This window comes from Calidris pugnax, unplaced genomic scaffold (assembly GCF_001431845.1).
Source record: "Calidris pugnax isolate Ruff unplaced genomic scaffold, ASM143184v1 scaffold30, whole genome shotgun sequence".
NCBI lineage: Eukaryota > Metazoa > Chordata > Aves > Charadriiformes > Scolopacidae > Calidris > Calidris pugnax.
The window spans coordinates 4,004,993-4,016,211 of record NW_015090776.1 but is presented as its reverse complement, the minus strand read 5'-3'; the positions used below and the strand labels follow the sequence as shown (position 1 = coordinate 4,016,211).

The following is an 11,219-nucleotide window of genomic DNA, read 5'->3' as shown; positions in this document are numbered from 1 at the left end:
TTTCCTCCACCAGCCCTGGCGGCTGTCCCGTTGCCTTTTGAAGCCTGTGTAACTCTAGAGCTGCACTCAGAGGTCCCTTCCAACCACGGTGATTCTGTGATTTTCAACCCTGGCAGCTGCCAGATTCTCCTGCCTCCCCCTTCCCCTGTGGGCAGGGGGAGGACTGACCCTAGATTTTGGGGGTTTCCCCCCATTTCCCCCACATGCTCTTCTTCCAGGCACTTCTAGAGGACAGGAGAGCTGTGCTGGTAAGTAGTCCCCTCTCTTCCCTGCCCTCACCCCCAGTGCCCACCTGGTGCTGTGGGGCCCGGTGGTCACCCCACTCCCCAGCCCTGAAGCGCGGTGACAGCCACGATTGGTGCTGCAAGATGATGGTGGAGTCGGAAGAGCGAGGCAATGGGATCCACAGCCTCGACTTGCCCCGGCGCTGCCCGGAGCTGGGGAAATCCAGCAGCCCCTCTTGTGCCTGCCTGCGGGAACGCTGGCTCAGGTAGTGGGCAGTGGTGGCCATGGTGGGGTCTGGGGGCTCAGCCCCCCACTAAGTCCCCCAGTCTCACAGCCCTTCTGCCCCACAGGCTGCTGCAGTCAGCGGGGCCAGCGCTGCATGACAGGCTGGCTGGGCTGAAGGTGCTTCTCCTGAACATCAGCAGGGCTGTCACCCGTGATGTCCTCATCACCTTCTCCCCTACAGAGGTGAGATGCACCCCTCTTCCTCACTCACAAGCCCCTGCACTTTCCAAGCATCCCTCAACCCCTGCCCTTGGGGCTTAGCGTACCATGGCGTGCTCTTCCTCCACCCTGCTCCACGGTTGCGTGATGGACCCACATCAGCTTTAGCATCCCTTGGCAAGGAGTCACGTGAAATGGTGCTTGGAAGGGAAAAGCCCTCCCCGAGGAGCCATCCCGGCAGCTGGTGGATGGGCAGGGGGAGGAAGAGGAGGAGGAGTGTGTGGGACCTTGTGCCTCTTGCCAACCCTCAGGCTCTCCCACTCTCTGGATGTCCCAGAGAACCATGTCCCATGGGGTGATGGTGGGCTGAAATTCTTCTGGAAGCTGCTCCCAGCTCTGCCCCTTCGCTGCTCAGTGCTGGGGATGAAGTTCTCCCCTTCTGCCCTCGGGGCTCCTGCTGATGTTGCTGAGAAAAACCCACCAGGGAGGGCTGAATTTGTGCCCTGAGCAAGTTTGGTTGGTCTTGAGCAGAGAGGTGATGCTGCCAACAAGCAACCCTCCACCACTGCTCTCTGCTGCAGGGCCCTACCATGCTGAACACAACGGAGAACAGGAACGCAGGCAAAATCCAGCTCCCCAGGGAGTTATTCCGGTCCCTCAGCAGCCAGACAGTGCGTGTGGTGGTGACAGTCCTCAACATCCAGCAGATTGGCATGTTTGAGGTATGAACTAGTATTGCCAGCATCCCTCCCGCCACCTGCTGCCTGCCGGCTCAGCTCAGGCACCATTGTCCCCACGCAGGAGGTCAACCAGACGGGGCAGGTCATGGACAACACTGTGGTGGGCATCACGGTGGGAAAGACAAGCATCTCCGGGCTGCAGGATCCTGTGCAGCTCACCTTCGCCCACAGGCAGCTGCCCCGTGTAAGCCAGCTGTGCCCTCCCTCCATCTCTCCTCTGGTGCCCCTCACCATGGCATCAGCTGATGACACTCTCCCCCCTTGCAGGCTGTCACCCAGCAATGTGTCTTCTGGGATCTCAGCAAAGGTATGGTCCTTGGTGGGGCTGGGCCAAGAGGTGAGTGGGGGTGCTTCGCCCGGCGCTCACAGCCATTGCCTGTCCCTGTCACAGGGCACACAGGAGGCTGGAACAGCAGCGGATGTGTGACACAGCCTGGGGATAAGGAGACAGTCTGCTCCTGCAACCATCTCACCTTCTTCACCCTCCTCCTGGTGACAATCCCACTCCCCACAGCTCCTGTTCATACCCCAGCTGCGCCACCTGACCCATGTTGGTGGCCTCTCAGGTTGTCACCCGTAGCTGCACAGGGAGAGTTATAGCTGCTCCCAGGCAAGCCCAGGTCCCAAAATCAAGCCCAGCCCCAGCTCAGGAGGGCAGAAGCAGCTCAGCAGAGCAGGTACAGGATGGAAATGGCCCCCAGTGGAATGCAGGCTCTGGAGCAGCAAAAGAGTGCTCATGGTGGCTCACCATAGCCTTCAGCCATCCCTCACCCCACTCCAGGAGCATCTCCTCTGAGCCAGCACCACCCCTTCCTCGCCAAAGACCTTCTGGCAGGACAGACTGGGGACTTGCATGGGGTCCCTGCAGCAGACCACCAGGGTTTTCAGCCCCATGGCTCTGGTAGCTGCAGCTGGGTTTTCTAGGTTGGTCCAGGGCCTATCTAACCCAATGTGTGTGTTTGGCAGAACCCAGCTCTGGACAGATCCACAGCGCAAGCCCTGATGGCTGTTGCCACTGCTGGCTGTGGGGTAGCCGTGGCTTTCTCCATCTTCACCATTGCCTTCTGCATCTTCTTAAGGTAGAATGTGCCAGCAGCTCCCTGGGGGCTTGTCAGCCTGGGAGAGATGTGGGGCAATTCTGGTGCCTATTCATGAACTTGCTGCAATATGGCATGGGGCTCTGCTCAGCTGTGACCCCCCACCTTGTCTGCTCTCTCTGGGGACACTCAGGTGCAGGTTCAGGTTCGAGGAGACCCTCTGCATCAACCTGGGGCTACACATGAACCTCGTTGGCAGCCTGGTCCTCCTCAACCTGGCCTTCCTGCTCAACAGTGGGCTCTCCAGTGGGACCCAGCCATGGGCCTGCAGGGTCCTGGGGGGGCTCACCCACTACTGCCTGCTCTGCTGCTTCACCTGGACAGCACTGGAGGGCTTTCACTTCTACCTCCTCTTCATCAAGGTCCTCGGCACCTACATTCACCATTACCTGGTGAAGCTGTGCCTGGTTGGCTGGGGTGAGCACCACCAGCCCAGCGGGAGCTGGAGGGAGGGGGGGGGGCAGTGGGTTACAACCAGAGGGAGAACAGTGTGTTGCAGTGGTGGGCAGAAAGTGAGCAAGTCCCATCCTGCCCGCAGCTCTTCCAAATGCCATGGTCAGGGCTCGATGCCCAAATTCAGGGCAGCACCTGCACGCACCCTGCATCCCGCTGGGGATCAGCCTCCTGCTCATCAAGCAGGTGATGTCCTCAGGGGTCATTACTCCCCCATTACCAGTCCTCCCTGGGCACCATGGGGGGCACTGGAGCAGATGATCCTGAAGAGAGATTAGGGGACACTTCAAGCTCTGCCACCCAGCACTGTCCTTCGCTCTCCACACCATGTCCCAGCAAGCGTTGTGCCCCCAGCACCTGTGCAACCTCAGCTGGACCCTAAACGTCATCTTCCCTGAAGTCAGCACATCCAGGGCCATGAAGAGACCCTAAGCTGATCGCCTCGCCCACAGCTTGCCTTTCTGGCATTCTCCACATGTGTCTTTTGTTCTTCCAGGCTTCCCTGTTCTTGTCGTGTTAGTGGCAGGAGTCATCGGCAGCTACGGAGAATACCGCATCCAGACCATGGACGACCAGGTCATAGCCCACCTGTGCGTGCACCACTGCCCACAGGGCTTAGGTGGCCCTTCGGCATGGGAATTGTTAACCAGGTCCTGCTGGGAACACAGCAGATGGGGGTTGTGCCCATCCTGCTCGGATTTACGCTGCTCTTCCACTTCCCCAATTATGATTACAACACAGCAGCTTTCCACTGCTGTGGTAACCACTACCCACCACCACCACCTCTTGTTCTGAGCCTCCCTGGTCATGCCCACTGGCCTCCAGGTCATGGAGAGACATTCAAGGTCCATGTGGAGCTTCCCCAGGCTCCTTCCCAGCTGAACAACATGAGGGCAGCGGATCCTCACCACTGCCCCTGCTGCTTCACCCTGGCCTTGGCAAACCCCACCAGCACAAGGGTGTCACTGCATCCCTGAATACATCCCCCTGGGGAGGCTCCCACGGGTGCTGCCAGAGCTAGCAGAGATGCTGGAGGCACCACAGTTTTCTCTTTTCAGGTGCTGGATCACTTCCAAACGTCTCCTGGTGCACTACATCACCAACTGTGGCTACTTTGGCCTCATCTTCCTCTTCAACATGGCTGTCTTCGGGGTGGTGACCCAGAAGAGCTGCTGCCTGCGGGCCACGGGGGCTGTGCAGGGGGACCGTAAAGCCTGGAAGGTGGCCTTGGTGGCAGTGGGGCTCTTCTGCCTGCTGGGAGCCACCTGGGCCCCAGTGTTCCTCACCTACAGTACCTCCTCTGCGCCCATGCTCTACCTGTTCACCATCCTCAACTCTCTCCAAGGTCAGGGCTGGCTCTGAGATGGGTTCCTAGGGCGTGGGTGGGGAAGATGGAGGAAGCAGGAGCCAGCCTGACAGTGAGTTGACCAGGGGTGCCAAGGCACCAGCACCTTCCCAGCACTGTCATGCCTTTCCTTTTGCAGGGCATGTCAAGCAGCAGGTCCCTGCCACCAGTGTGGAGCTGCTCATGGTTCCCAACCACATCCACTCCACTGGGGGTGGTTTTCCCCCAAGGGAGTGATTCCTTAGTATAGGAACAGGGACATTATCCACCCAGAGCATGTCCCAGCCAAATGGCTCACCTGAAGCATGGGGAGACCCTCCTGCAGGAGCAGGAGTGAGCTGGGGGAACCCCCTGGAAGTGTCAGGGAAGTGTCAGCAGCATCCCAGCAGGATGCTTCCCACCGTCTCCTGCTGCTGAATGTCTGCCTTCCTTTCCCTGCAGGAGTCTTCATATTCATCTGGCTGGTTGTCCTCTACTACCCAAAGACAAAGGAGACCACTGGCTCGCTCTCCCACATCATCAGACATGACAAAACCACCGCAGCCTCCCAGGACTAGCTGCTGGCTAGACCTCCCTCCCTGCCTGTGTGTGCAGCTGCTGAGAGCAAGCTTCAATCCTGATGGATGCAGCTTTCCATGGAGGACAAGAGCTTAGTTTATCCTTCAGTGGGCATGATCCACCCTAGCAGGGCTCTTTGCTTTGTCTCTCTCATTCCCTGTGGTCTACCTTGGGCTGCAGAGATGTCCCTTCTGCCAAAGTCCCTTCTGCTGCAGCTCCCCCATGGTCTCGATGTGCCCCTGAGCTTGTTCCTGAGAGGATCTCACGGGCGAGGAGGGAGTGCACAACCCACCTGCCTTCAGCCAGGACGGAGCCAGCCCCTTCTTTGCTAGAGGTGGCACCTGGTGCCCACAGCCCAGCAGTGGGTTTTCCTGCTGTTGGACGTGGGAGGATTGACCCAGGAGGCTCAAGTCTGGGAATTAGCAAAAAAAGAGAAATCCCCACAAGCTTCTTTACGATATGTCCTCTCCAAATGGACAAGAGCCTAGCCCTTCAGGCAGAGATCTGCCCGATGTCCCTCCTGCAAAACATCCTCTTGTCTTTTCCTTATCTGTTTTTTCACTATTAAATCTCTGCCAGCTGTCTGAACAGTGGATTTAGTCTTTGACACCTACAATATTGTCTGTTATTTGCTTTATATTAGGGATGTATTGATGGGAAAAGTCTTGCTGGTAATTTGTCATGAATGAAAGGAGAAAACTGTCATGAAGGAAGAACTCCGCACAGGACAGATGTACACACGCATGTGTGTGCACACACACTGCAGCCCTTTCTCTGCTCATGCTGCATCTGTGTCACACAGAACCATGCAAACTCCAGCTGTGGTGGGCAAGGATCTAGTGTGAGTATCTCCACCTCCCCAGGCACCTGGGTGACTCTATAGGGAGGAGGACAGCAGGAGGAAGGAACCTCCCATCCCTGGCTACTTATTTCAAGTCTAGAGAGCCTGGGCCAGGAGGGGCTGAGAAGGTCCTAGGGATTCTACAGGTAACAGAAACACTCTGATGTGACTCATCCTTCAAGCACCGTTGGCATCCAACCATCATCTCCTTCCCAAAAAAACCCTGTAAAGAAACAGGTAAGAGCCTCTCTGCTACTGTCACATTTATTAGGGAACAGCCGTTCTCTGCCTGGCGCTGGTGGCTGCAGCAGCCACAGTGAGCACACCAAGCGCGCACAGCAGGATGAGGGCCACAGGGAGCCATGGGTTGGGACCTGCCAAAGGGGAGAAAGGCTGGTTACACATCTGGATCCCCTGAAATGGTGTTGAGCCCTGGCTGGGAGCAGATTCAGGGGAGGTCATCTCCTTTGAAGGCTAAGAGCCACTGGAGCTGTGGGTGCTTTGGGTTCCTGAGGGCACTAACAGGACTTGGTCACCCCAACTGGCCTCACCTGGAGCCTCCACCCACACCCGCTGCCCAGTAGCTCCATTTAGCTTGGCATTCACGCCTGGTCTGAGCTATGCTGAGGTGGGCTTGTCCCCAGCCCTGGTCCTGGAATGCTGTTTGGGTCTTCTGAATTGACCTCAGCACTCAGAAGGAGCCTGCGTTGCTGGGTTGATGGGGAGGTCCAGCGTGAAAACCCAGCCTTCCTGGCCTGGGGTGCTGCACCAACAGCCTTCTGGCTCCTGGTCCCTTCCCACCCAGCTCCCTGGCTCAGCCCGACCTGTACCTGGCCGGGAGCCGCTCACGCAGGGCTAACCTCTCCGTGTTGGTCTGGCTTCTGGAGCACACTGTGCATGGCCATGACACCTGAAAGACTCCACACATACGTACCCCCCAGGTCCTGTTGGTCAGTCCTGGAATGGTGGATCTCTTTGCCCAAGGAAGGAGCAGCCAGCAGGTGGATGGGCCCATAGGAGACAATCTTACTGGAGTCTTCCTCCAGTGCCCGCTTACTCCTCCTGTGCCTGGGGCATTGCTGTCAACAAAACCAAGGGAAGGGTGATGGGAGCAGAGGGCAGGGGAGAAGCCTGCTCTGGGGGCAAGAGCTGTCCTGGTGGTCTCCCCCAGCAGAGGCACAGTTGGGGCTGCAGCCTGGGGGCAGTCTAGACTCCAGAGCACGACAAAAGTCAATTCCTGAAGGACCTGAGCCTGTTCTTCCCCAAGTCCTAGCATAAACCTCTCCTCCTGCAAATATCCAACAGACAGAGGGAAGAGGGAAAGGAGCTCTCTGGTGGGTTCAAGCCCTCGTACCTTTAGTTCAGGGTGCTGGGATGAGCTCCTGCAGCTGGGAGGTGTTTATTGTGCTGAGGCACCCAAAACCAGAGCAGAGCCCCTTCTCCAAACAGCAGGCCAGGAGAAGGGAGGTGCCCCTACCCAGGCAGACCACCAGGAGAGCTCACCTTGGAACAGGGCTCCAGGCTGTCGGGGACACAGAGCCGGACACGGCAGTGCAGGAACACCTCGGGGTAACCCACAAACCGAAACATCTGGAAGCTGAACTTGGCGGTAGTGCTCTCTCCGATAGCATTCAGGTATGTCACTGTCTCATCATGGGGACACCTGGGACACGATGGCTGAATCAGCAGGTGGCAAATAAGGGGGAGCATCCCAGCCTGGGACACCAGAGCACACAGCCCCCAAGCTTTGCTGAACAGGACTATTTCTGTCGGTGCCAGTGGGGATGCCTTTCCTTGGCACTCTGCATTGTGGGATGAGCTGCCACCAGCACAGGGCCTGGCTTGTGTCTTGCTCTGTGGGGCCTCAGCTGCTCTGCAGGGGCAGACTGGGCCTGGCTGTGGCTCCAACTTCCTGCATATCTGCGTTACTGGCTTAACTTGGCTGCAGCCAGCTCCAATGCAAGCTCTTCAGCAGATACCTCTATGCGCATCCCGGCAAGGTTTCCCCTCTCCCTTCCTTGCCCTTTGCCTCACCAGCTGGCCAGGGGTGATGCTAGAGGGAAGGCAGCACTATTGGCAGCAGAGCTGGGTCAGGAGAGGGAGCACAGTTCAGAACAGTTAGGGGGCTCATCTATGGGGCTGGTCCACCTATTCAATGATGGTGTCCTTCATAGGTTCCACCTATGATGGTGTCATTGTTCATTGCTCCTGCACAGCAACCTGTCCTTAGCGCCCAGCAAAGAGATGTGATTGTGTTCACGGTGCAAGGACACCAGATGTACCAGGGGCACCTCACTCACCCCTTCTCAATGAGCTCGTGCCGCATGTCCTGGTAGGGATCGGTGCTTGGTGTAGCCCAGCAGTCCTCAACACTCAGCAGGTAGTATTTGAGCTGCTGCTGTCCTTCTATCTTCAGCAGGACATAGAGTGTGTCCGTGATGGGGATGGCTGTGGTTGGCAGGTGATAGGGCTGGAGGTAGGAGGGAGTCTTGTACAGCCTCATGCTGACGTTGAAGTGTCCTTCTCTGACCACGAACTGCACCAGCCTGAGAGGAGAGGAGGAGAGGTCACAAGCAGAACAAGAAGGCAGGAAGGATGTAGCACAAGTCAGGCCATTGGCACCGGTGCACTGACTCTGACCGTGCGTATGCTCCCAGGCGGAACCTTGTGAGATCCAGGTCCCGAGCTGCCTCCTGGTTGTCCTGCACCATGTACAGACAGAGGCAAGGCGCTCCAGGGGTTCCCACTGACCCAGTGACATCTATGAGAAAGGCAACCCAGGGGGTCCTAACCTGCACCTCCACCAGGGCCTGCTGGGGGCATCTTCTTGTTCCCATCCTTTATATTTTGGCTAGCTGGTTTCAAGCAGTGAGGATAGGAGAAAGGTAGATTATGTGTGCCCCTCTGGCTCTGTCCCAGGCCAAACCTTGTGTTGAAAAACTATGTTGGGAAGAGAAACGGAGACACTCTGATGTGGCATTGCTCTCAGAGCTCTCTAGTGGCTCCCCAGGGCCTTTGCAGATCACGTCATTGAAGGCAACAATGAACTTGCTTTTCTCCAAGTTCAGAGCTATCATGTCAGCAGCAAGGTGAAGAGGGACCACTCACTTGTCAACAGCAGTGAGAGCGAAGGGCAGTTTCACCACCTGCTCGTAGGCATAGATGCAGGAGAAATGCACCTCCAGCTGAAACCTCCGGGAGATCACACCTCCATGCTCTTCCTGCTCTGACTCAATGACATTGGAGTACGACATATGGGAGCTATTTCGCTGGAATGACACAGAAACCAAGTCTCCAGACCATGTCTAAGTTCATACACAGAACAATAAACTCCGGTTCAGATGGTGCAACTCAGCTGTAGCTGTTCCAGGCCTCCTACATGTCTGCTGGGGTTTTTGCTGAAGTTCCATGTCCAGAGGCAACCATCACCGGAATAGGCAGGAGTCAGCATAGTGACCACAGGTAAGGGCCCTTCTGTGCCTGGTTTCTCTGCACCAGTTCCTCTGCACCCTCCCTGACCCATGAATCAAGTGAGGGACCAAGGGGCTATAACCAGGGCTGCAGAGCTCAGAGGATGCTGCCAGAAAGCTGAGGGCTGTTATCAGCTAGTAAAGAGCACAGTGAGACTTCTAATGCTCTGCTAAATAAGACAAGATGTGCTGCCAGCAGGGGTTTGCTGGAGGCAGAAGAGCTTTCTGACAGCCCCTGGGGAAGCCTTCCAAGGGGAATGAGAACTTTATAGCACCCAGATATAAAAGGAAAAGACTTCGGGGCTTCCTCTTGCTGTCCCCACTCAGCATGTCTGCTCCTCTCACAGCTTCAGAGCTAAGGAAAAAGGCTCTGCTGGATCCTCACCTGAATTATTGATCCACAGGCAGTGTGGTTTTCACCTGTGAGAGTGGCTGCAAAAAAAAGCTCATCGTCTTCTTCCATTTCTGAGACCTTGCATTCCTGGTTCTTCAAGTGGACAAGTTCCCGGGGGATTTTCAAGAGTTCAAACACCTCCTTCCTCACCATCATCTTCATGTGCTCTTCCTCACAGGCCAACTTCAGTACCACATCTGGGGGAAAAAGCAATCTGCAATACCAATAAGGAAGAGGCCTGAAGGAGCCCTAGGTCATAGAATCATAGCATCGTAGAACAGTTTGGGTTGGAAGGAACCTTAAAGATCACCTTGTTCCAAGCCCCCTGCCCTGAGCAGGGACACCTCCCACCAGACCAGGCTGCTCAAAGCACCGTCCAGCTTGGCCTTGAACATATCCAGTGATGGAGCATCAGCAGCTTCCCTGGGCAACCCGGGCCAGTGTCTCACCAGCCTCACAGCAAAGAATTTCTTCCTAATATCTAATCTAAATCTCCCCTCTTTCAGTTCAAAGTCATTACCCCTCGTCCTATAGCTCCACTCCCTCATGAAGAGTCCCTCCCCATCTCTCCGGTAGCTAGGTACTGGAAGGCTGCTATAAAATGTCCCTGGAGGCTTCTATTCTCCAAGCTGAACAATCCCCACTATCTCATCCTGTCTTCATAGGAAAGGGGGCTCCAGCCCTCTGATCATCCTCATGGCCTTCCTCTGGTCCCATTCCAACAGGTCCATGTCCTTCCTGTGCTGAGGACTCCAGAGCTGGATGCAGTGCTCCAGGTGGGGTCTCACCAGAGCAGAGGGCTAGAATCACCTCCCTCACCCTGCTGGCTACACTGCTTTTGATGCAGTCCAGGACACTGTCAGCTTTCTGGGCTGCCAGCACACATTGCTGGCTCATGTTTAGCTTCTCTTCCACAAACACCTGCAAGTCCTTCTCCTCAGGGGTGCTCTCAATCCATTCTCCACGCAGCCTGGACTTGCGCTTGGGATTGCCATGACCCAGGTGGAGGACCTTGCACTTGGTCTGGTTGAATTGCATGAGGTTGCCATGGGCCCACCTCTCCAGTCTGTCCAGTTCAGAAAGGCTCCAGGTCAGCTATGGGATCACACCGTCCCACCAAACTCAACAGACCTGCATTCCAGCCTTGTTGGACGCTACTGGTAGAGCTCTTCAAAGACACTGGGCAAAAGACAAACCTTTGGGAACGTGCAGAAGTTAATGTGGGTCTGTGATTTGGTACTGGTTGCCTAAGATCTGCACAAGTCCATGGCCGCCACTACCCTGAACAGTCCTTAGGCCTAAGACATCAAAAGCAGATGTCGTGGGTCTGACTCCCTTCAAGGGCTGTCTACAGAATCATTGCAGTGGGACAGTGATTCCCACTTTCAGATGAAAAAGACATGGTTTTAGGCCAGGAGCCAAAGGAGCTCCTTTGGAAGGAAGGAGCCTTCACTGTAGCCAGGATGGAGTGCAAGTGGTTGTGCCGAGACCACAAGACAGCTGTGCTCTGCAGCATGCCGGATTGTCCTGGCATGACTACACCACAGCATGGCTTCTTGACAGCCAAGGCTTCCTTCTTACAGGAATTAAGACTTCTGGGGAGGAAGGAAACAGCCTGTGACTAGATCTTGTACCAACGTGTAGTCAGGGCA

General features: G+C 56.2%; 3 protein-coding genes across 8 annotated transcripts in view; 2 read left to right on the top strand and 1 right to left on the bottom strand.

Moving 5' to 3' along the window:
• The first annotated feature begins 15 nt into the window (after positions 1-15).
• On the top strand, positions 16-5,450 carry ADGRG3 (adhesion G protein-coupled receptor G3). Of its 2 annotated transcripts, XM_014947441.1 has the most exons (12): positions 21-248; positions 331-490; positions 576-693; positions 1,251-1,391; positions 1,471-1,593; positions 1,677-1,716; positions 1,801-1,901; positions 2,376-2,488; positions 2,640-2,923; positions 3,456-3,549; positions 4,018-4,304; positions 4,746-5,450. In XM_014947441.1, the coding sequence occupies exons 2-12, from the start codon at positions 369-371 to the stop codon at positions 4,859-4,861; spliced, it is 1,539 nt and encodes a 512-aa protein (XP_014802927.1). In that variant the 5' UTR covers positions 21-248; positions 331-368; the 3' UTR covers positions 4,862-5,450. The 2 variants fall into 2 exon arrangements, with proteins under 2 accessions (XP_014802929.1, XP_014802927.1); XM_014947443.1 differs by lacking the exon at positions 4,746-5,450 and having other exon boundaries at positions 16-248; positions 3,456-3,535; positions 4,018-4,303.
• A 115-nt stretch (positions 5,451-5,565) lies between these two features.
• Positions 5,566-11,219, top strand: part of DRC7 (dynein regulatory complex subunit 7) — a 23,759-nt gene continuing 18,105 nt past the window's right edge. For 3 of the 5 annotated variants that reach the window (XM_014947172.1, XM_014947179.1, XM_014947141.1), the window contains exons 1-2: positions 5,566-5,703; positions 5,799-5,940. The gene's annotated coding sequence lies outside the window, so the exon portion shown is untranslated. Of the gene's footprint in view, positions 5,704-5,798; positions 5,941-7,179; positions 7,339-8,972; positions 9,166-11,219 lie in introns of those variants that run through there. The other 2 variants (XM_014947165.1, XM_014947156.1) reach the window with 2 other exon arrangements.
• The window catches only part of LOC106891181 (uromodulin-like), a 7,199-nt gene continuing 1,936 nt past the window's right edge, over positions 5,957-11,219 (bottom strand). The window contains exons 4-9 of the mRNA XM_014947529.1: positions 9,559-9,764; positions 8,812-8,972; positions 8,004-8,249; positions 7,207-7,366; positions 6,638-6,782; positions 5,957-6,077 (exon numbers count right to left, since the gene is read on the bottom strand). Coding sequence (XP_014803015.1) covers positions 5,971-6,077; positions 6,638-6,782; positions 7,207-7,366; positions 8,004-8,249; positions 8,812-8,972; positions 9,559-9,764 — 1,025 coding nt within the window. The 3' untranslated portion in view covers positions 5,957-5,970. The remainder of the gene's footprint in view (positions 6,078-6,637; positions 6,783-7,206; positions 7,367-8,003; positions 8,250-8,811; positions 8,973-9,558; positions 9,765-11,219) is intronic.